Raw genomic sequence first — 20,477 nt, forward strand, 5'->3', positions numbered from 1 at the left:
TACTGATTACAATCGGACAATACAGCCAGTCACCTGACAAGAATGAAGTGCCAGCGTCTGCGGATTTTCCAACTCTATCCTTAGGCCGCGAACGTTTGGTCGAATCCTGAACCAGATCCACTCGACTTGCAATGATTGATTAGTTGGATCCGGATCCATCGGATTTGGATAACATGATTCCCACGCGGATGCGCAATTTTGGCTTTCATCTGCGGTTTCCAGGATTTTGCATAAAAACCGCAGGATCCATGAGAATGCACAAGAAAATAGTACCGTAAAGTACCGCGAGAGCGCCCCCACCTTGATTTTACAGCCAGGGAAAGGAAAACCGTATGGTAGAGTGCAACGAAGTTTGTACGGTGTGAGAAACTTAAGTGTACTAAGGGGTCGTCGCAAAAGTTTTCTGTCGTCCCTGAAACGAACATCGTTCATTTCGTACTTGGACCCCCTCCCCTCCCTCTGAAACGAACACAGCTTGCTATGCTGGACGACGAAAATCGCATGCATGTACATGTCATATGTACAGTGTCGGTCGACTTGCGATTTTGGCTCGCACCCCCTCCCCCCCAAATGAATCATGTTCGTTTCAGGGACGACAAAAAAACTTTTGCGACGACCCCTAAGGTCACACTTAGCAGGTTTTGTGTGGAGCTCATGTCTGCTCGAAGGTAAACTGAGTACGGATTAACTGCACAATGTGCAATGTATGTACACGGTTCGTGACGGTTTACAGTACAGCCTGCAGAATTGCTGCACGTCCTGTTTTCGAGCGCATAATTCTAGGGATTGGTCCGCGTTATTCTGTGACGACAGGCTTACAAGCACGTGTTACATGCCTGCAGCATGTGTGCATTACACAGTTCGCAGGGCCTGGCCTGCCTTGCACCCGGCTTTCACCACCCAAAAGCGAAATTCATATGGTCCGCCAAGCAGACTCAAGCTGCATGCATGCCGTGCCGCGCCAGGAGCGGAGCCAGAGAGGCCCCTGGCTGCGTCCGCATCGCCAGCCTGTGTGGTTCTCGGCGGTAACTACGCAGCAAACCTACATTTCCTAAAGGGTCCATGCATGGCGGCATGCTGCCTTCACTATGACTGTGACTTGCTTACATCACGCACTATGCCCATGTACTCAAGACCAAAATCTCGCGTACCAGCACAACCGTCTTCGCTTGATTCCTTCGAGTTCAGACGCAGCCTCTAAATTGTGGCTGCATGGACTTCAGCTCCGTATGAAAGGTGGTTTCAAATAACCAAGTATTAAAGTGCACCGTTTATTTTCCGCAGTGACTGAATCCTACGGAACGCCGAGCGTACTGTGCTTATGTACTGCACATTTTCAAATTGTGTGTTCACTTCTTTGTTTTTATCAAAAGAGTGTGCGAAAACCAGACAGCGCAGCTCGAATCGGTTGCCGTCACGGCGAATTTCCTGGATTACATTGTTCTTGCCAGTTCATTCGACTGCCCTACGGCACTACCAACCGCTCACACCGTATCTGCATCAATTATGATGCACCGGTAATCCGGAAAAATCGCCGCGACCCACATGCAGAAACTGCACACTCTGATGTTCATGCACTCTTGATTTTGTTCATGACATTCCCCAAAAGTGCCCAGGCGTGCAATGAGCGGGACTGTGAAAGCGCGGTGCAGCAGCGCGTTGAACATGGCCGCGCGTGCGTGCGTGCGAGCGCTTACTTACAGGTTATGCCTGAAGTCGGGTACGGCGCGTCTGACCGGGATTGCTTCGCTCAGCGCCTCGTTAAAGCCGTAGCCATCGTAACCACTCTGCTTCTTCTGGGCATCCAGTACTACATTACTATAGTCCTGCTCGCCCACTAGTTCACTCTTTGCATTCTCGTCCGGCTCTAAATTGTTCGCCGCTTCCACATTCCGCCTCACGTCGCGGACAGCATCGTTCTCCACAGCTGCACGATCTCCGGCCTGTTGTCCTACGTCACCACGTAAGTCAGCTCTCACATTTCCCTGGATCCCATTGGCACCTGCTACCTCCGGAGCATCACCTCCAGCGCTGGACAGGGACTTCGGAACACTGAGGTACAAGAAGTACCCCGCTCCACACACCAGCCACGCTATTGCTAGGCCAAACAATATCGTCGAACAACGACGAAAACGCCACAGGCGCATGCCGTACGCCAGATCCGAGCAAATCCAGACGAAGTGGGTCAGCCGTAGGCTGGCACGGTGGAGATGCGAAATACAGCCCTGTTCCGACGCAGCTGTTGGGGCTGGCAAGTAGACCTACATCCCCACAAGGGATAAACAGCCTTTGTACAGTGGCTGCAGGTCAACTATTGGTATTTGGTGAACAAGAACCAGAAATGCTGTGCCCACTTCAAGTTCACGATCATACACAACATCCAACAAAGCCTTTTCAGTTTTCGGATGACGAAGACATCGAGAATGCATGAACGTACGCGAACGCCAACGTCGCCAAGCCACGGCCAACGCACACCGCGTACCGTACCGGTACGCGGTGTAGTGCGACATGTGCGAACTGCACTGCGCGCAAAGCATGACAGTTCTTTTTTGCCTGTACGAGCTGGTACTGTCCTTTTTTGCTTTTAATTTTCGCTTTTTCGTGTACGCGTATACCATGGTATACGTGTGGCGCTTTTAAATTTTCGTCCTGCACGCGCGCGCCTCCGCGTGCATGGCAGTGCAGTAGCAGCGCCATTTTCTTGTTTCCCTGGCAACTATTTCTTACTTGAAGGTTTCAGGAGTTGTATGATTACGACTTACTTGAGGACGCTACTTCGCTTCGCAGGTGGCGGCCGCAGCAGCTTGCCTGTTTTTGGAAACGACCTGATACGACCGAGTCGCACCTTCGTTTGTTTTGATGGCCTTCGCAGGCGCTAGGCTTCGACCGTTTTTGCCATGGTTTACTTCGTCGAATCCAGCTCAACGACGTCCATACCACTCATCCTGCGCTGCGTGCGAGTGTGATCGATCGGGCAATCGGCTTCTTGAATCTCCCCATAGCAAGAGCACCGTCAGTTCCTTCCGTCTGCCACGTTTCTTGGACAGGACCGGTACATAGACAGCCAAGCGATTGCTGCTGAGTTTGAATTTTTTTCTCACAGGGGAGAAGGAGATTGCCGATGATCACTCGATGTGGAGCTTGGGTGTCCATGTCATCATTAGCAGCGGCAACAAGCGGGTGAATAAAGATAATGCAACATTCGTCTCCACGGTCACGGCTGTCGGGTCAGGATGGGAAGCGCTGTGGTAAGGATAGGAGATGATACTTGATAGACAACTCTAGGTCTCCATAAGCAGCCCCTGCAGCGGTCATCAGCGAACATCATTTGCATGAAGCTGGCAGCGCAGCTGCTGAGCTCGAAGCGCTCATATCAAGAGGGCCGGGATTGGAAATGATATTTACTGGGGTATGATCATGATGATAGCAGGATAATAATTATTTATATCCTAAGAAGCGCGATATGCTATTGTCACACACACACGTACATGACTTTGTACTTGTAAGACGTAATAGTTGTAGTGGCAAGAGTCCATAGCAGCTGAGCAGGCGAAGAAGCACCGCCGCCTGTGTTCACTTCCGACCAGCCTGGCTGTATTACTATTAGTATTAGCAGGTATACGTACAATCCATAGGCATGGTATTTTGGTAGCTACACGATAAGACACTGCATGCGCTGCAGCACTGTGACTGACTGTCAGTGACTGCCTGGTCATGATCCCTTCTTCCATGATGATCCCCCACCCAACTGACTGAATTGGAATGTGAAGTACATTGTAGCAGAACTTACTGCCTTACCGCTTGCTGTTGTATAGTAGTTGTAGCCTTGATCCTGGTGCTCACTCTCATTGGCATTGCTGAAAAAAACTTACACAACTGCCAAGGTGTTTAGTAATAGCCTCAGTGCTAAATCATGGCCGCTTAGTTCATGCGGATTGTCACTGTGACTTTCCAAGGTGTGGCTGTGACTGAATCAGTACACGCGGGTGGAACATGTAGGAGGGTACCAGCTACATAATTACAACAGCAGCATGATCCATGATCATCCAATGAAGCTGCCTATACACGTGATACTCAAGTTGTCCCATTTGCCCCAAAATTGCCGGATTAATTTTTATAAATCATACATTCTTCCCCTCTTCACGTACGGCTTCCCTGCCTGGTCCACCATTAACAAAACCCACATAGGTAAATTAGAAGTTCTCCATCGCCGTATACTGCGCATCATATTCCGCACTGATCGTTATACATGTATCCCAAATCTAGACTTGTATGCTGCTGCATCCACTACCACTCTGCAACATTACCTTGATGCTTCCAAGTGCACCCTGGCACATTCAATTTTTCTTGACCAGCACCCTGCTCATTTACAGTCCCTTAATTGGTTCGATTCAGGTGGCACCACCCGAAGCTGCGTTCGTCTCCCCCTAGCTAGGTCTACCCTATTCGTCAATTCCCCTTTCTTTTCCTCCTACTCCACGTGGCTCCAACTGCCTCCCAGTGTTAGACAAGCTCCAGATATGCCCAAATTCCGTACCCTCGTCAGACAGCACTTCAGTATCTCCCAGTAAACAAAGTCACAGTCCCCACTTCCGCTGCATAGCTCGCTGAGCATCCCATTGCTTTGTAAGTTGCTAATCCCTTCCCACTTTGTGTGCGTGCTCTTCATTTTCTTTTTTCTCTTCTTCCGTGGTTGGTCTCACCCTCTCCTCAATTTAATTGGCTCACGGTCTTGACATGCCACGAGGTGCAGAAATAAATAAATAAATAAATAAATACAGTATACATTGTACTTCATGTGCTGTATGTACCGGTATGTGTATAGTTGAAGTACAGTGTATTGTAGGGCGTATTGTATCACACCCTGGCTATATACGAAAACCGCAAAAAAAACTGGCCCTTCTGTGATCTACCGTCTCTTCCAGTGCTTACAAAATTTGTAGTTGAACACTGAGTCTATAATCATCCGGGAATGATGCAGGGGCGTCGGACACGGTACGGTCACTACGGTATTGACCGTACCACTATTTGACCCAAGTACCCTGTGAATCAATAAAATGCACTGATTTGGGCTCTAATTTCCCAAAAAATTTCAGCTCAGCCATCCCTTCCCCACGAGTAAATTGTACTTCAGATGGCTGACCGTACCACACTAAATTACCTTCCAACGCCCCTGTGTTGTTATAGTGGTACATTAAAACCTGTCAAGGCGACCACCTGTCCCAGACGAGCACCGCAGCCAGGACCAAGGGATGCTATTTCCAGTCAACTTGATGGCCCTGGATAAGGAGACCACCTGGTTACAGAGACCACACTTATAAGGTCCCTTGAGCGGTAATTCTTAGACAGGTTTCGCTGTATATTATGGGTAGCGACTAGTAATGGAACGCCGATCACACTGCAGGCCCGTCAGAGCCGGTCCGGTTGGTCAGGTCACCACCGCACCAACTTAACTGCTATTGGACACCAACTCATGTGTATTGCTGAGGTTGAGTGTACCCACATGGTGGCATGCCATACGGAGGGTATAATAATTCGATTGTGAAAACTATGGTATGACCGCACCAGTCGAAAACTGCGGTGGCGGTCCCGAAATGCCTGCATGCCATGGTATGAAAAGTGCTCAGCCTCAGCCTGAGTGTTAGTAGCTACAAAGTAACCAGGGTAACCTCTAATGCGAACCATTCAGCTCAGGTGGAGTTGTCTTCAATCTATACGAATTGGGAGGCAGGGTCCGACAGCATGGGCAACCTTGAAGGGTACAGTACTGTCAGTCACCGAAGAACTGGGGGGTCAGCCTCGTAGCCTAGACTGTTCTTATTTTCATGTACTACAGTCTATGCACAGTTGAGTCTCTGTCTATACATTGGTATGCTGTGCTCGGTGAAATTCTAGGCTGTTCGTTCCTCGGCGCTCCGTTCTTCGGCGCCCGGCACTGCTGCCAGTGCATGTATATAAACATCAGATATGATGGGCTGATCGAGTGCCCATTTCAGATACTGGGCATACTGATGGCTATATGCAGTAAAGCCCACACACCAGAGGAAGAGGACAATTACAAAAGAAAGTAAATATCAAAGTTATATAGCCTATAATACCCTCAGCGACCATGTCAGACACCCATTCCTGGTGTTGGGCTCACACACGCCAGCAGGCAAACAAATCATCGGCCTACAGTATCCAGGATTGGAAAATAGAATAATAAGATACAGTTTCAAAATTCGCGGTTCTGTAAAATATCAACACGGATAGGAATAATATGAATGCATTCATCCACCGCAGTCACAGAGCAAAAATCGCAGACTGATTCAAATGTTTCCGTGTGCCTAAATTGCTCTGAAATAATCGGGAATGAATACTATGAAATTCTGTACTCCGTTTTCGTACAGTATTTGCAAATAGCATGATGCCACCAGCATGTGGGTTGACTCGTAAACGTCACGGTAACCACGGCGAGGCACTCTGGTTGTCTGTATTTACAATTTATAAAAGAGGCCGCCTTAGCCAATCATGCTCAGATAGTTGAGTTGGCAATGATAGGTAACTATACAGAATGTTGTCGACTCGAGATGATGCAACACGGTATGTGTACTATACACTGGTTAAGTGTTGCTTAGTTACCCAGGGCCATGCCGTCAGCACGGCCGTCGGATCCGGCCCACCACACGCGCTCGCCGGACGCAGCTAGTCGCGGCGCGATGATCTGGCCGCGCCCGAAGAGCGCGCGAGCGTGACCGCACACCGGTCCTGCTATATTGTGCCCCATGGCCTTCAGCTGCTGGCACGTAGCCTCGTCAATGCCGTCCTCCATGGCCACGTCCGACTCCGTTGTGAAGCCGTAGCCTGAACCGATGCAGATCCGAGGAGCGTCCAGAGCTGCCTGTGGGTCCATGCCGTAGTCGATCATGTTTAGTAGGACCTGAGTGTGCGTGTAAGTGTGGTTGTGTGTGCGAGTACAGCAGTGGTTTTAAAACGAAATCGTATTGCCGCAATCCAAACTTCTTGGCCGTTCATTGAACCCGCCATATAAGACTCTTTTCTGATGTATTCCAGCATAAACCACCCTCTTGTTTCTGAAAGTGACCGGTATTGATTAGCCACATATATTGTATACTGATTAGCGAGTTAGCACCCTGTATTGCTTTTAGCAGCCCGTGTTTATTCGCAACCAGTCACATGGTTGATCATCAACCTGCTATGAGGACAGGGCGAGGGCAGCCTCACGCATGGCCTTGTCAGGTGATGCAAAACTCGGCTGTCGCAGACCCCATAGGCTGTAGTTGTACACTCTTGGGGGGGAGGGGGGGGGGGGAGGGGGGGGGGGGTATATAGACTGTTGGTACAGGTCATGACAACAATTACAGGACTGCTCAGCTTCCCCAGCATCTCACTGACCTGCACGTGTCCTTGCGGTTGCATGAAGCCGCCCATCACTCCGAAGCAGGCGTACAGCTCGCCAGAGCCCATGTGCGTTGCCATGCCCGGAATGATTGTGTGATAGGGACGCTTGCCGCCTTCGAGGCGATTCGGATGCGACGGATCAAGGGAGAAATTGGCACCGCGGTTCTGAGAAAAAACGTGATCAGGGTTAACACACAAACAGCAGAACTTGAACACTCCAAACAGGGACCTTCGCTTGAGGCGAGCGATGATCTAACCACTGAGCTATGGCGTAGCTGTCATTCCAGCAGAGACCATCACTACTATTTTTATTTTTTTTAGTCACCTAGTGACGCTCAGGCCTGGAATAAGACTCAATGTAAAAATGATTCAGTACTCGTCCATGCACACACAATGCGCATCGGCTGCAGGTATCAAAGGAAGGAAACTGCCCAGCCCGATGCCGCAGTAAGCCACTAAGCTGGCGAACACTTACCATAAACCGCTGTAGCACAGTTGCTGCTAATCGAAAGTGTTAGTACAAAAGCCCCGCCCTGTAAGGAAGCCCAGAGATACTTAGCCTGTCCATCGCACTAACCTGAAGGGAGAACCCGCAGTCTTTGGGCACCAGACCCGTGCCAAAGCCCATGTAGTTGCTGTTGATGAAGCAACACGCATTTCCTGCGCTGTCCACCACGCTGAACACGACGGTATCACTGCTGTTAGCAGGAGACCCACGCTTGCAGTCCGCCAGTGCTCTGCACAGGTAAAGAAAAGCCAATGGGGTGTTCGTGTTCATGACAACAAGCAGTCTCATGGATCACGATTTCGAGTAGACCAATTCTAGTGCAATCAGCTGGCCAAGTATACATCTACATGTCACGTACAATGGCGGTACATGTGGCATAATTTTATATTCATTATTTTATTGGTTTGGTGAGACTCCCATGATAGGTATCCATTTACCTCTGGAGAATCCGTAAATAAACAAACTGAACTGAACTGAACATGCATGTTGTCCGCAGATTGAGTACAATGTACATACTGTAAAGCGTGAAATTTTCGCGGCGTTTTTAGTTCGCGTTTTCAGAATCCGGACAGGTTTGCGAGGTTTTAATTTTGCGATTGCAGAATGTGCTACTATGTAGTACTGTGGCATTCTTGCTAAACCTTTCATGGATCTCCTTTTCGCGCTGTCTAAATTTCGCGATTTCCACGCGGTCGCGAATTTCGCAGAAATTAGACCATTCACGGTTTACAGTACACAGTAGAGTCAGGGCTTGATCTATAAGCCCATTGCGCATTGCCAAACATGGAATGCACGAGTAATGCATGTGAGTACACTGGGATCAGGGTCCTTCAGGGATGCACGATTCAAGACCCCAGACGACCAAGCCCAGGTGGCCGTGTGGGGTGTTCGCGGTACAAATTACGTCATTGCGCAATGGGCTCATTCCACAATGTCCACCTGATCACTAGCAGCCAGGCAATACATATTACTCTGTTTAGTTGTTTAAAACGAGATTCAGTCAGGCCAACCACAGTTGCACTCACTTTTCTGCCGAGATCGTCAACGACTTCTCCCTTGCGTATGTCTTGGACAGGAGCTCCTGAACGGGTACCTTCTGCTTGGCCGGATCGGCGACGTACCACAAGGTGTCGGCGAAGCTCAGGCGCAGCGCTTCGATCAGCGTGTGTATGTACTGAACGGAGTTGTGGCCCATTTCTATGCAGACGGGGGGGGGGGGGGGGGGGGGGAAGGATCAGTGGAGCATAGCATTAACTAAAAAGTGGGGCTCAATAACCTTTTGAATGCACATGTAGGTGGTATAACAATTCTGATGTTATATTTTCACTTGGTTCTACAGTCAAACCTCGCTTAACATCCGTTTTCCCCGAAAAAATATCCAGCCTGGATAGGCGAGGGAACCGGATAACCGAACATGCATGCTGTAAATCTGTAACCAGCTATTTTCTTCGGATGGCGAGGGATCCGGATAAAAGAGGACCGGATTGTCATGCAAGGTCTGACTGTACATGTATTGTCAATTTGTCATGCATGAATCTATGCCAGGAAACTTGAGATACACCAGCTTGACCAATACAGAATGTACACGGACAGTTGGCAGAAGGACAATAGAGTGGAAAACATAGCTATACCTTTCATCTGGAAATTCTCGAGAATGTTCAGGGCCATCAGAGCAGTAAGACCCTGACCATTTGGTGCTATCTCCCACACATCGATGCCCCGATACGAGGTGTGAATCGGATCCTCAAACGTTGTCCTATGATTTGCCAAGTCCTCCATCGTCAGTGCTCCACCATTCGCCTGTACGACATTGATCAGGGCCTGAGCAATGCGGCCAGAGTAGAATCCAGCCTTGCCCTGTGTTTGGATGGCCTGTTTGTAATAGAGAAGCAAGCACAGACAAATAACTTGGTAAAAGCCCTTTGAAACTGGATATTCCATACGTCAATAATCAACGACTGCAACTCGCTACTATATGTACAGTACTGTAAATCAACAATTAATCGGTACATGATCATGTTCAGCTACTTTCTGAGCCTGGCTGCTTGAGACCTGAAAATAGCCTTACTGTATCATACTTCAACATGCACCCCAAACTGTGTGACAGTTCCCCACACTGTGGGGAACTGTTTTGGGTTGCATGTTGAAGTATGATACCGTGTGCCAGCACAAACTACTCCGAGAGTGATGATTCGGCATTATCTACCCGGGGTTTCACAGGGCAGTGGGGAGTGCTATGACTAGGGGTGCGGGGTGTCGCCCGGGGGAACAAAAATCGAATTTTTCGGCGAGCAGGGCACGTTTTAGCGCTCTACATGCGCTCTGGGCGGACCATCCCGGACGAAAAGTGGTACTGGTCGCACCGTGTGTGACGCCCCTGCGAGTCTACAGTGCCTGGGAATGGGTACAGGTGGAATCCTGATAATTCGAACCTCAAAATGCCAGGAAAAAACTTCTAATTATCCGGACATTCTAATTATCCAAACATGAACCCACAACACAATATGTATGTCAAAATGCTCTCATGGTCACGCAGAGTTGCGCTATGGACCTTAGACACAGATTTCACGGATACTGAACTGACCGGCACAGCCTGCTCATGCAAACTGAACTGACCAGCACAGTGTACAGTGAACTTCGAATTACACTTTGCTAACTTCGAATTATCAGCACAAATCCCACATGTTTTCTATGTAAATGGAATCTGTGGGACTTCTAATTAACCGGACATATCCAGTTCGAGGTTCGAATTATCAGAAATGTTTAGGTGGGAATCGTATTGATAGAAGTCGGTCCTGGAAAAACTTCAAATTAAGCGGTATGTTCGAATAAAGCCATATTCGAATTATCAGGATTCCACCTGTACCGGTGAATCCAAACCGTGTGCGGCTTACTCTGAACGTGTCGGCTAGGAATGGCATCTTGACTACGTCACCTTCTTGCGGCGCCTTCCCGTCCACCAGCAGGTCGCCGCCGTTATTCTCCTTCAGGTCCTGCGTCAGCACATCGGCACCGCGCTGCCAGTGGAAGGCGCATATGGCAGCCACGGGCACACCGTCGTCGGCCAGATCAACAGCAGGCTGCAGTACGTCCGTCATGGTGAGCTGCAAGGACAGAAATGATACATGTACTCATGTTTGGCATTTTTAAGTGGTTCTTGAAAAAAAAAATAATAATAAAAAAGTACGAATGGACCCTGCAGATCAGACTTCAGTTGTGCTACTCAGATTTGCAGAAACTTAGCCAATAGACACGACGTGCACATCCCTTTAAGCTAAATTGGGACGAGATCCCGGGAATGCCCCCCCCCCCCCCCCCTCCACACACACACATCACATAAACATACGGGGCCAGGCATGTATACCCAGAAAATGGGAGAGCGTGCTCTCTATCTCCGAACACAAAAATCCACTTGGGAGGGGAGGCATGGGGGTATACGCTTCCTTGGTTACCTTGCCGCTACCAAACTTCTCAATAGTGTCAACCCAGCCGGCAGCAGCACCGGGAACAGTGGCGTTGTACGCATGCCGTGCCGGAAGTGGATTGCTGGCCGTATAGCCCTCGCTTTCCAGCCGCTCCAAGCTAAGGCTCTCAGCCGAGCGGCCACTGGAGCGGCGCACGAAACGGAGCCACACAAACACATCACAAATGCACACACGCACACGCACACAGACACACACACACGCACACACAGACACACACACACAGACACATATACACCAGGCTCACACAAACACAGACACACAGACACACACACACAGACACACACACACACACAGACACACACACACACGTGCAAGTCAATTCTTTGCTAGCACCTTCCTGCATTGTGTCATCACACACAATATGTTATACTGCAGCACCAGCCAATGAAGTACTCCGACTACTCGTATGGATCAGGTTTCGTTACAGTACCTGGCGCACTGTGTGTTTGCATCAGTCCATCGAACGGCACAAAAAATCACTTGTACCCAGGGGCGTAGGAAGCAGTTTAATATTGGTGCGGCGAAATTGTGAGAGGGGGTCCGGGGGTCCTCCCGCGGGATTTTTTTTGAAAATTGGGCCTAAAAGGCCATATTTTAATGCTACAGAATAATAATATGAGAAATAAGAATATGCATGCTGATGATACACCGCATTGTCGATGTAAAACATGGTACCTGTACAAGAGTCGACAAGCCATCAACAAGGTTGAAATGTAAAAAAAGAAAAAAAAGAAGAAAAAAATTCGAAAATTATTGGTCCGGCGACCGCCGGGCCTGCCGGACCGGTTCCTACGCCCGTGGTACCCCAAGCTGATTGTGTACTACATCGGCCAGCACGCACGGTACCGATCCAGTTCATTATCAAGGTCACTTACGGAGTACAGTCAACTTCGCTAATGACGACTGCGGATATAACGACAATTCGCGAATAACGACAGAATTTCCATGCCCAGAGCAAAGCCCCATCCAACAGTAATACATATAATGAGACTTCGGGTATAATGACACTTTGTGAATAACGACACTTTTCTGATGCCCCGCCGAGTGTCGTTATAAGCGAAGTTGACTGTATGGCTAAGTTACTGGGATCTGCACTGATCATGTCGGCACGTTCTATTATAGACGTTGAATGTTTACGTCATCATTCGAGGTGATTATGCAGAGCTAGGTCACGTTTTGGTTTGGTTTGTTTTACATATGTGACATGATGTCATGGCGGCGAACTAGCGAATTTGCTTATGAGAGCTTAGCATACGGCACGATTCGGCGGCTTCGCTTGAGCTAGTACTTCGTTGCACCACGGCTTTGCCAATGCATCTCAATTAAAGTACTGTGATCAATGATCATAATTATAACCTCTGCTGAGTGGCAACACGAGTACTGCTTTTCCACTGCGTACCATTCATCATGAACAGTCATTTAGCGCAAAGTTTCCGCATATGCCGTAGTTATCCTTGAATGATTCACAAAAGTCAAAACCTCCACATCATCGAATTAAAGGGGAAGTTAAATTAAGGCTAAAATCTAAATTTCACCAGTTGTAGTCTTCGGGGTGCTGAGTCGAATGGTTGTGGTCCGAGGAAGCTGAGACGCTCCCTTCCTACTTTAATCCCAATCGAACTCGCGCACTTCCACTGAAACTGGGTGACTGCGCCCTACTAGATGGGGATTTGTATGCAAAATGTCACTAAAAGCGCCATTTCATTCTTATAAAAGCACGGATGACCCGTCACCGCGATTAGCCCATCTGTTGTAGTCTTTTGAACGCTGAGTCGACTGGTTTTGGTCCGAGAAAGCTGTGATGCAGCGTTCCTCCTTTATTCCCAATCGAACATGGTTGAACAAGCGGTCACGTGCTCCTGCGTGCCCAAGTCACCTGGTCACAGCGCCAGCAGGCGACAACTTTCACACCAAGGTTCAACTCGAGTGACAGGACTGCACCCAAAAAAGGTCAAACAGGCTGTAAGTTGTGCCCTGCAGGCACGGTGACTGGTGTACGCAGGAGCACGTGACCGCTTGTTCAACCATGTTCGATTGGGAATAAGGGCCGAACGCTGCATCGCAGCCTTTTCGGACCGAAACCAGTCAACTCAGCGTCCAAAAGACTACAACATATGGGCCAATCGCGGTCATCCGTGCTTTTATAAGAACGAAATGGCGCTTTTAGTGACATTTTGCATACAACTCCCCATCTAGTAGGGCGCAGTCACCCAGTTTCGGTGGAAGTGCGCGAGTTCGATTGGGATTGAAGTAGGAAGGGAGCGTCTCAGCTTCCTCGGACCAAGACCATTAGACTCAGCACCCCGAAGACTACACCTGGTGAAATTTTGATTTTAGCCTTAACTTCCCCTTTAAGGACTCCTTTGGGGAATCCCCTTCAAGAAAATATTTTTACTTGGCTCGAGATATATTCCCACTGCGCTATAGCCACTATTGTAGCTAGCGCTGGAGCCCACATGACTAGTTACAGCGTACTAGTATCCTGATGCATACACCAGGGAACCCGTCCCTTCTAAGTTCTACGGCAGTGTTCCTCACCTCCCATTCAGGCCGAACACCTGCTTCTTCGCCGCATCGTAGTACAGACAGAAGCAGTCGCCGCCTATTCCTGTGCTGCAGGGTTCAGTGACGTTCAGAGCGGCTGCTACAGCCACAGCGGCATCGGCCGCATTGCCCCCGTCCTTCAGGATCTGCAGGCCGACCTTGGTGCCCAACTGCTGGCTGGAAGCAACGCAGTCGCGTCGACTGAGACATGCCGAGCGACGAGAGTTGAACGAGATCGACATGGTTATTTTCTTCTACTCGCGTGGACGTGATCGACCGTACACTCGGATTTTCAAACAAACACTGGAACAGGATCATTACTACATTGTCATTAGTATGCTAACATTACAAAAAGTGTATGGTACCGGTACTACTACTAGCAGCTGTTGCCTTTGTTGCCATGGTGAACATGAAGAAAAATGCCAGAGAAGCACAGTCAGTGCTACTGCTAGCGGTCGCATTGCATTTTTAAATTATGTACCGATTCCACAACTAAGAGAATGGGTTCGGGGTACTGGGTGGTGTACAACTACATGATCTGAGCAAGTCAAGAGTAAGGCCCTTAACGGGCTATTATTTTGTAAATTATGGATTTATATTAAATTTTGACACTGGCTACTCGTCCATCTGGTCAAACTTTGGCGGCTCGGCTTGCGACAGTATCCGAGTGGTGCCCCTACAAGTTCGTCATTTTGCTCCAACGGCTAAACCGGCAACGGCACAGTCGTCCAGGCATACCGTCAGCTGACACCGCCGCATCAGCATTCCCTGGCCAAAATACACCGACTTTCAGTACAATGGCCGACGTGCCTACAATGGCCGACGTGCCAAGGCAGCCAGGTCAGTAACGAGCCAGTGAAGAACTCCCACACAGCACACAACAAACAGCGGTGGACACACTCAAGGCTACTAAAAGGCAAGATCTCAATAAATTACATGAGGGCTCTGCACTGTGGGGCGGCAGATTAGATTCTAAAATAAGGTTTTTTCGATCTAGAAATTAAAAATTTGTTCTGCATGAGGGGTTTCATGATGCCAGCATGGCAATTGGCAAGACACACGGCAAGTCAAAGTGAAATGTATGATTGGAAGGACATTGTCGTTAGCAGACTCGTTACCCTGGAGCGGGCAGTGAACACGGTAGTAGCGGGCAGTGAGCACGGTAGCGTGCGGCCGGAGTTACCGCAGCAGTGCCTTGACGACGGAGGACGCGTTGAGGCTCTTCAGATCGCGGTACGTCTGCCCGGTACCGACGAACATGATGGGTTTGCGGCTGGTGTAGGCCATGGACACTGCGGCACCCATCTTGTCGTCGACGGTGTCGAATTTGGTCAGCAGGACGCCGTCGATCACCTGCAGTCGACCATCGCCGTGATCCACCAGAGCCGTGTTGAATTTACTGAGCTGATCTACGGCCTCGTTGCCGACCAGCGCTTCTCCGACGAACAGCACGAGATCCGGCGTGTTGCACTTGATCAGCTTGGCCAGGGCCCTCATCAGTGGCTCGTCGTCCTGCATACGGCCGGCAGTGTCCACCAGTACCACATCAAAACCCTCGTCCTTGGCGTAGCCGATGGCGTCGCTGGCAATGCCGGCCGGGTCTCGCCCGTAGCCGCGCTCATACAGCTGGATCATGGCGGCGGCGCCGTCGCTTGCCGGATGCTGGGCGTGCAAGCGCTGCACATGAACGCGCAGCTGCTCCAGCGCGCCCGCGCGGAACGTGTCGCACGCGGCAACCAGGACGCGGTGGCCGTTCTGCAGCAGCCAGAACGCGATCTTGGCGAGATTCGTGCTCTTTCCGACGCCGTTGACGCCGCAGAACGTGATGACGTAGGGACGGCTACGCTTCTTTGCTGCCATCACCTCCCGAAGTGTATCATGGCTTCCGCCAGCAGTCAGGATCTGCACAAGGGAATCCTCCAGGGTAGAGCGAACGGTGGACGAGACGCTACCAAATGTGCCCATCGCTCGTCCTTCCAGCTTCTCCGCAACAGAATCACACAAGGACTGGGAAATCTCCTGGGCCACGTTCTTGCTCACAAGGTGTTCCTTCATCTTGTCGAGAACGGGAGCAAGCGACTCCTTGGTGATCACCTTGCTGCTCACCAATCCCTTGAAGAAACCCAGAACACCACCGCCACCGGAGGCACTGCTGGAAGCCTTGCTTGTGCTGGACGCAGCAGGGGCCGCAGCGTCGTCTGAGCTGTGAGCATCGTCATCGCACGCTTCCTCCTCTTCACCGTCGTCATATTCTTCATTGTCCAGTGCAGTCAAAGGACCTACCATGCTTGGACCATCCTGCATAAAGTCGTTAATCGGAATAGCTGCTGCCATGTCAGAGTTGTCGGTCTTGGGATCAGCAGAGTAATCCAACGCCTGCCGAGCACCAGTTGACAGTTTCGAGTCTTGCCATGACCGTTTCTCCTTTCCCTTCACTTTCTTGCCATTCGTTGGTGGAGTCGAAGCTACAGGAGGAGCCTTGGGTTTTCGTGCACCACGTGGCCTTGGTGGACCAGGGGGTGATTTGGGTGAAGCTGCTGGCACTTTCACTGCAGGTGCAGGCTCAGGGGTCTTGACTGTGGCAGTGGCTGGTGCTGGTGCCGCTTGTGCGGATGGTGCAGCACCAGCACCAGCAGAGGTTTTAGAGAACTTTCCACTCTGACTAAATGTCTTCATGGTGGGCTTCTTCTGATGCTGTTCCTGCTCGGCTGCTTGCAGCACCATCTGGAAATCACTGTCAAACGAGCTGTAATCATTCTGTTCAGCTTCGTCTCCTTCACTAAACGCAGAGGCGAACCGCTGTTTGAAAGCCACCTGCACGTCGTCCAGTAGCTTGTCAGCGTAGTTCAGCAGTAATATTTTCTGGTGTGCTAATAAGAACACTACTCCGAGCTCTGAATCCACCTTGAATTTGAAAGCTAGGGAATCGTCAGCAGTCCTCGTACGCTGCATTATGATTGAGTTCTCAATCAAAGAATTCACGGGCTGGGTAAGCATGCTATTGGTCCCCCGGAAGAACCAGAGGACCATTCCACCCTTGGTGAAGATCGTAAACAGATCCAACATCGTACTATCGAGACGAGAAGAACAAGTTAAGAATGAAGTGAAAATTATGATGATGACTTCTTGTCGATCATGGAGTTTTTATTCTTTGTTCAGCAGATGTACACATGTCAGGACAGTCATACAATATCTGTACAACTACTGCAGGGTGCAGGATCGGACTGCAGGGCCTACAAAAAAAGGCCGTAGTACAGTACGAGTAGGGGTTCGCTGCAAAATGAGTCAAAATGGATTTCTTCACTGACGTCACTGTTCCCATGGATCGCTAACGCGTGACATGACATACTCACAGTACGGTTTTTTTGTTTGCACTAGCGCTAGCCTAGCTAGTGCATATATCAAGTATAGACACTGTACTTAGTAGGTGTATGTACTCTGCAGTCTTGGTACGTACGAGTACAGCAGCTGATATTCTTTTCCAGAAATTATTAGTTTCCGAAACTGGCGAAAGAGCACGAAAGAAACTGAGAAGTTTTATCATTGACTAGATTGATGACATGACAGGAAGTTACAGGTTACTTTAGCTGAAAGCCTCGAAGTAATAGTTCCTCATTTCTCCTCGCTGGCTTTGAACGCGTTTACAAACCTGGGCTTTCCTAGCTCTGGCGGAGTTCCCTGCATACAACGGGAGAATGAATCACATCTGCAGTGTTGCAGCGTGCCTGCAACTGCTGGTGTGCGTGTTCGCCTTATCGCCAGTCCGATTGTTCGTACTAGCTGCAGAGGACATCGACGACCACGCTGATGCCAGTTCAGGAGAGATCGAGGCAGCGAGTAATCCACCGGCGTGGCTGCCAGCAGTCAGTGTTCGTTTGCTCGAGCTGCTTGACATACGGCTAGAGAACGGTTCCTATGAGCTGCCACGCCTCATGTACAGCTACGAGGCGCTGGAACCGTACATGAGCGAGCGCACTGTGCGGGTACACCACACCGGACACCACGCGGCCTACACGAAAAAGTAAGTGCACGCATGCACCCAATACATGAATATGGAGGTGCAGTCCCACGCACACGCAGTGAGTGTGTGTGTGTGTGTGCGCGCGCGCGCACGCGTGTGTGTGTGTGCGTGCGCACATCCCGCTCTGAGAGCACACATACGGGCGTACACACATACGAGCGCATACACGTTACCTCACTGGCGCATGGCACATTGCGCTGTGTGCACACGTGCACCCGCACAGTCGTGTCTTCCGTCGACTGTTCATGTTGCAGGATGAACTCCATCCTCAGTCGGATGCCGAGTGCCGATGCTGTTGTGGCGAGTAACCCGTTGCAGCAGCTCATGAACCTGGATGCGCTGCCGGAAGATGTGCGTGATGCGTTTCGCAACCAGGCGGGTGGCTTCGTCAATCACGCCTTCACGTTCTTCGTGATGGGACCATTGGATCAGTCTGTGGAGGTAGCGGATCAAGGCCCAAGCGGAAAGGTTAGATGCATTGTGATACCCAACGACGCATTCCGATCCGAAACTGCCACCCTGACGTTCTGGTGTCTTGAATATAGAGTACATGTATATTGGTGCAGTCACGGGGCTGCTCTGGATGAAATCTGATCACGCGAGTCAATGTCACGCCGGCGGCCCGGGCGCCCTGCAGCCCTAGACCTGCAAACATTGGGATGTGATGTGGGCAGTGACACAGGGCGCAAACTCACAGGACTCGCGCTATCGGACTTCATCGAGCAGAACTGTACGTGCAGTAATGTACAGTTCTGCTCGATCTGTACACCCGCATTGTATTACCCGCACTTCCTTGCCACAGTGGCGGTTAGAAAAGCAATTGGACTACTTGTAGGAGTTAGAAGTTTGGCCAGGCTCTCAAACCTAGGACAGGTATACCGTAGCTAAATGTATTAACATGAGTTTTGGCCTAAATTTGTTCAAAATTGACTGGTACGCCGGAGTACGATAGTGGCCTGGAGTGGTGTTAAAGTTGCCAGCTCTCTCCTCACTATTTATGCCGGTGCAGCTCAGGAGCGGGCTCGGATACCACTCGCGCATGCAGTATCGTTGCACTGCACTGCACCATACACACATGTACTTCAAGTAAATATGTTGCGCCTGTGGCCGTGTCCTGTTTTGTATTGTTCATATCGGATATGAACGACACAGATTTATTCTGTGACCTTGCTTGTGCAACTGTTCCTTTTCCTGCACGCCATTGCCTGCAGATTCTGGATTTGATCACGGAGTCTTTTGGTTCGACCGATGCCATGAAAGAGCAGTTTTCCGGAGCGGCAGCCAAGCTGTTTGGATCCGGGTACGTGTGGCTGTGCTTAGAGAATGTGGCGGGTGTTCGGCGGCTGACCATCACGGAGAATGCCAACCAGGACAGTCCGCTGAGCGGCGGGTTTCGGCCGGTGCTGGGAATCGACCTGTGGGAGCATGCGTACTACCTGCAGTACCAGAACAAGCGCGTCGACTACATCGCCACCTGGTGGCAGCTGGTCAGCTGGGAGCGTGTCGGTCTGCTACTCGATGCCTGGATCGAGACGGAACCTGCAGACAGTACTGCTAGCAGTGTCGAGGAACAGGTGGGCACAACGCCGCCGGATGATACGCCGGAGACCCGTGATGAGTTATGACCGGCATTGTGAGCCGGCCTGGCTATGGCACGCCTGCAAGTGAAGACAATGCCCCTGATGTCACGGTCAAGGAAAGCCATGCAAGCATGTTGGACCGACAAGAGGCATGCACAGTAGAGGGTGTGTAATTGCTGCAGCCCTGATACTGTGTGTGCCAACAATCACCTGCTATTGTGCCTCCGAGTTTGCTTCTTGCCTGTCGTGCTCGTGTTCGGCACATGGTTGTCCTTGAGATAAAGGGGAAAAAGCTTCATCTGCTGTGGAGATTGATCTAGTATGGAGTGGATATACTGCACCACAGGACAAGATAACACATCTGTGTGTTTAGATGTCATCGCATTGTTTTAAATGCATTTGGTCAATCAAAATGATAAAATTCTTTCGAAATCTCAATGATTCAGTTCTACATAACATAATATTATACCATCTTGATCAAAGTTTGGGCACGAATAGTGTGCTGTTCCAGTGAAACATGCCTTGGCCAATTGCATAAGATACCTTACAGATGGATGTGGTCCCTGTCCGTGTACAGGTGAGTAGAAAGTATTATGGGCGTTCTAATTCAATGACGTCATCGATGACGGAATACTAGAACGCCCATAATTGCATAAGATACCTTACAGATGCGGTCCCCGTGTACAGGTGAGTAGAAAGTATTATGGGCGTTCTAATTCAATGACGTCATCGATGACGTAATTAGAACGCCCACAATACTTTCTACTCAGGTGGTCTTCTTATCCAGGGTCATTTGACTGGAAATAACATCCCGGCCTGGTTGTGGATGTACGTGCAGTGGTCCTCGAGAACAGCCGGGTGGATTGCCGTCTGTGCTACGCCCAGGTCAGTAATTACGGTACATTCTGTACTGACCAGTACCATTGATACACAGGCGC

General features: G+C 50.0%; 4 protein-coding genes across 4 annotated transcripts in view; 1 reads left to right on the top strand and 3 right to left on the bottom strand.

Moving 5' to 3' along the window:
* LOC135823200 (polypeptide N-acetylgalactosaminyltransferase 13-like) overlaps positions 1-2,387 on the bottom strand; it is a 9,994-nt gene extending 7,607 nt beyond the window's left edge. The window contains exon 1 of the mRNA XM_065336046.1: positions 1,702-2,387. Within this exon, the coding sequence (XP_065192118.1) occupies positions 1,702-2,147 (446 nt within the window). The 5' untranslated portion in view covers positions 2,148-2,387. The remainder of the gene's footprint in view (positions 1-1,701) is intronic.
* A 3,668-nt stretch (positions 2,388-6,055) lies between these two features.
* LOC135823202 (glutathione hydrolase-like YwrD proenzyme) lies at positions 6,056-14,267 on the bottom strand. The gene is made up of 8 exons (XM_065336048.1): positions 13,933-14,267; positions 11,362-11,515; positions 10,804-11,013; positions 9,541-9,781; positions 8,935-9,106; positions 7,979-8,138; positions 7,396-7,566; positions 6,056-6,919 (listed from the first exon to the last, which is right to left on the bottom strand). The coding sequence occupies exons 1-8, from the start codon at positions 14,178-14,180 to the stop codon at positions 6,614-6,616; spliced, it is 1,662 nt and encodes a 553-aa protein (XP_065192120.1). The 5' UTR covers positions 14,181-14,267; the 3' UTR covers positions 6,056-6,613.
* Positions 14,268-14,838: 571 nt separating this feature from the next.
* Positions 14,839-17,098, bottom strand: LOC135823201 (signal recognition particle receptor subunit alpha-like). Its single transcript, XM_065336047.1, has one exon. The coding sequence runs from the start codon at positions 17,002-17,004 to the stop codon at positions 15,118-15,120; it is 1,887 nt and encodes a 628-aa protein (XP_065192119.1). The 5' UTR covers positions 17,005-17,098; the 3' UTR covers positions 14,839-15,117.
* A 343-nt stretch (positions 17,099-17,441) lies between these two features.
* On the top strand, positions 17,442-20,094 carry LOC135823203 (superoxide dismutase [Mn]-like). Its single transcript, XM_065336049.1, has 3 exons — positions 17,442-17,959; positions 18,214-18,427; positions 19,171-20,094. The coding sequence occupies exons 1-3, from the start codon at positions 17,634-17,636 to the stop codon at positions 19,582-19,584; spliced, it is 954 nt and encodes a 317-aa protein (XP_065192121.1). The 5' UTR covers positions 17,442-17,633; the 3' UTR covers positions 19,585-20,094.
* Positions 20,095-20,477: the final 383 nt, after the last annotated feature.

The sequence above is a fragment of the Sycon ciliatum genome, chromosome 8, assembly GCF_964019385.1.
Source record: "Sycon ciliatum chromosome 8, ocSycCili1.1, whole genome shotgun sequence".
Lineage (NCBI taxonomy): Eukaryota > Metazoa > Porifera > Calcarea > Leucosolenida > Sycettidae > Sycon > Sycon ciliatum.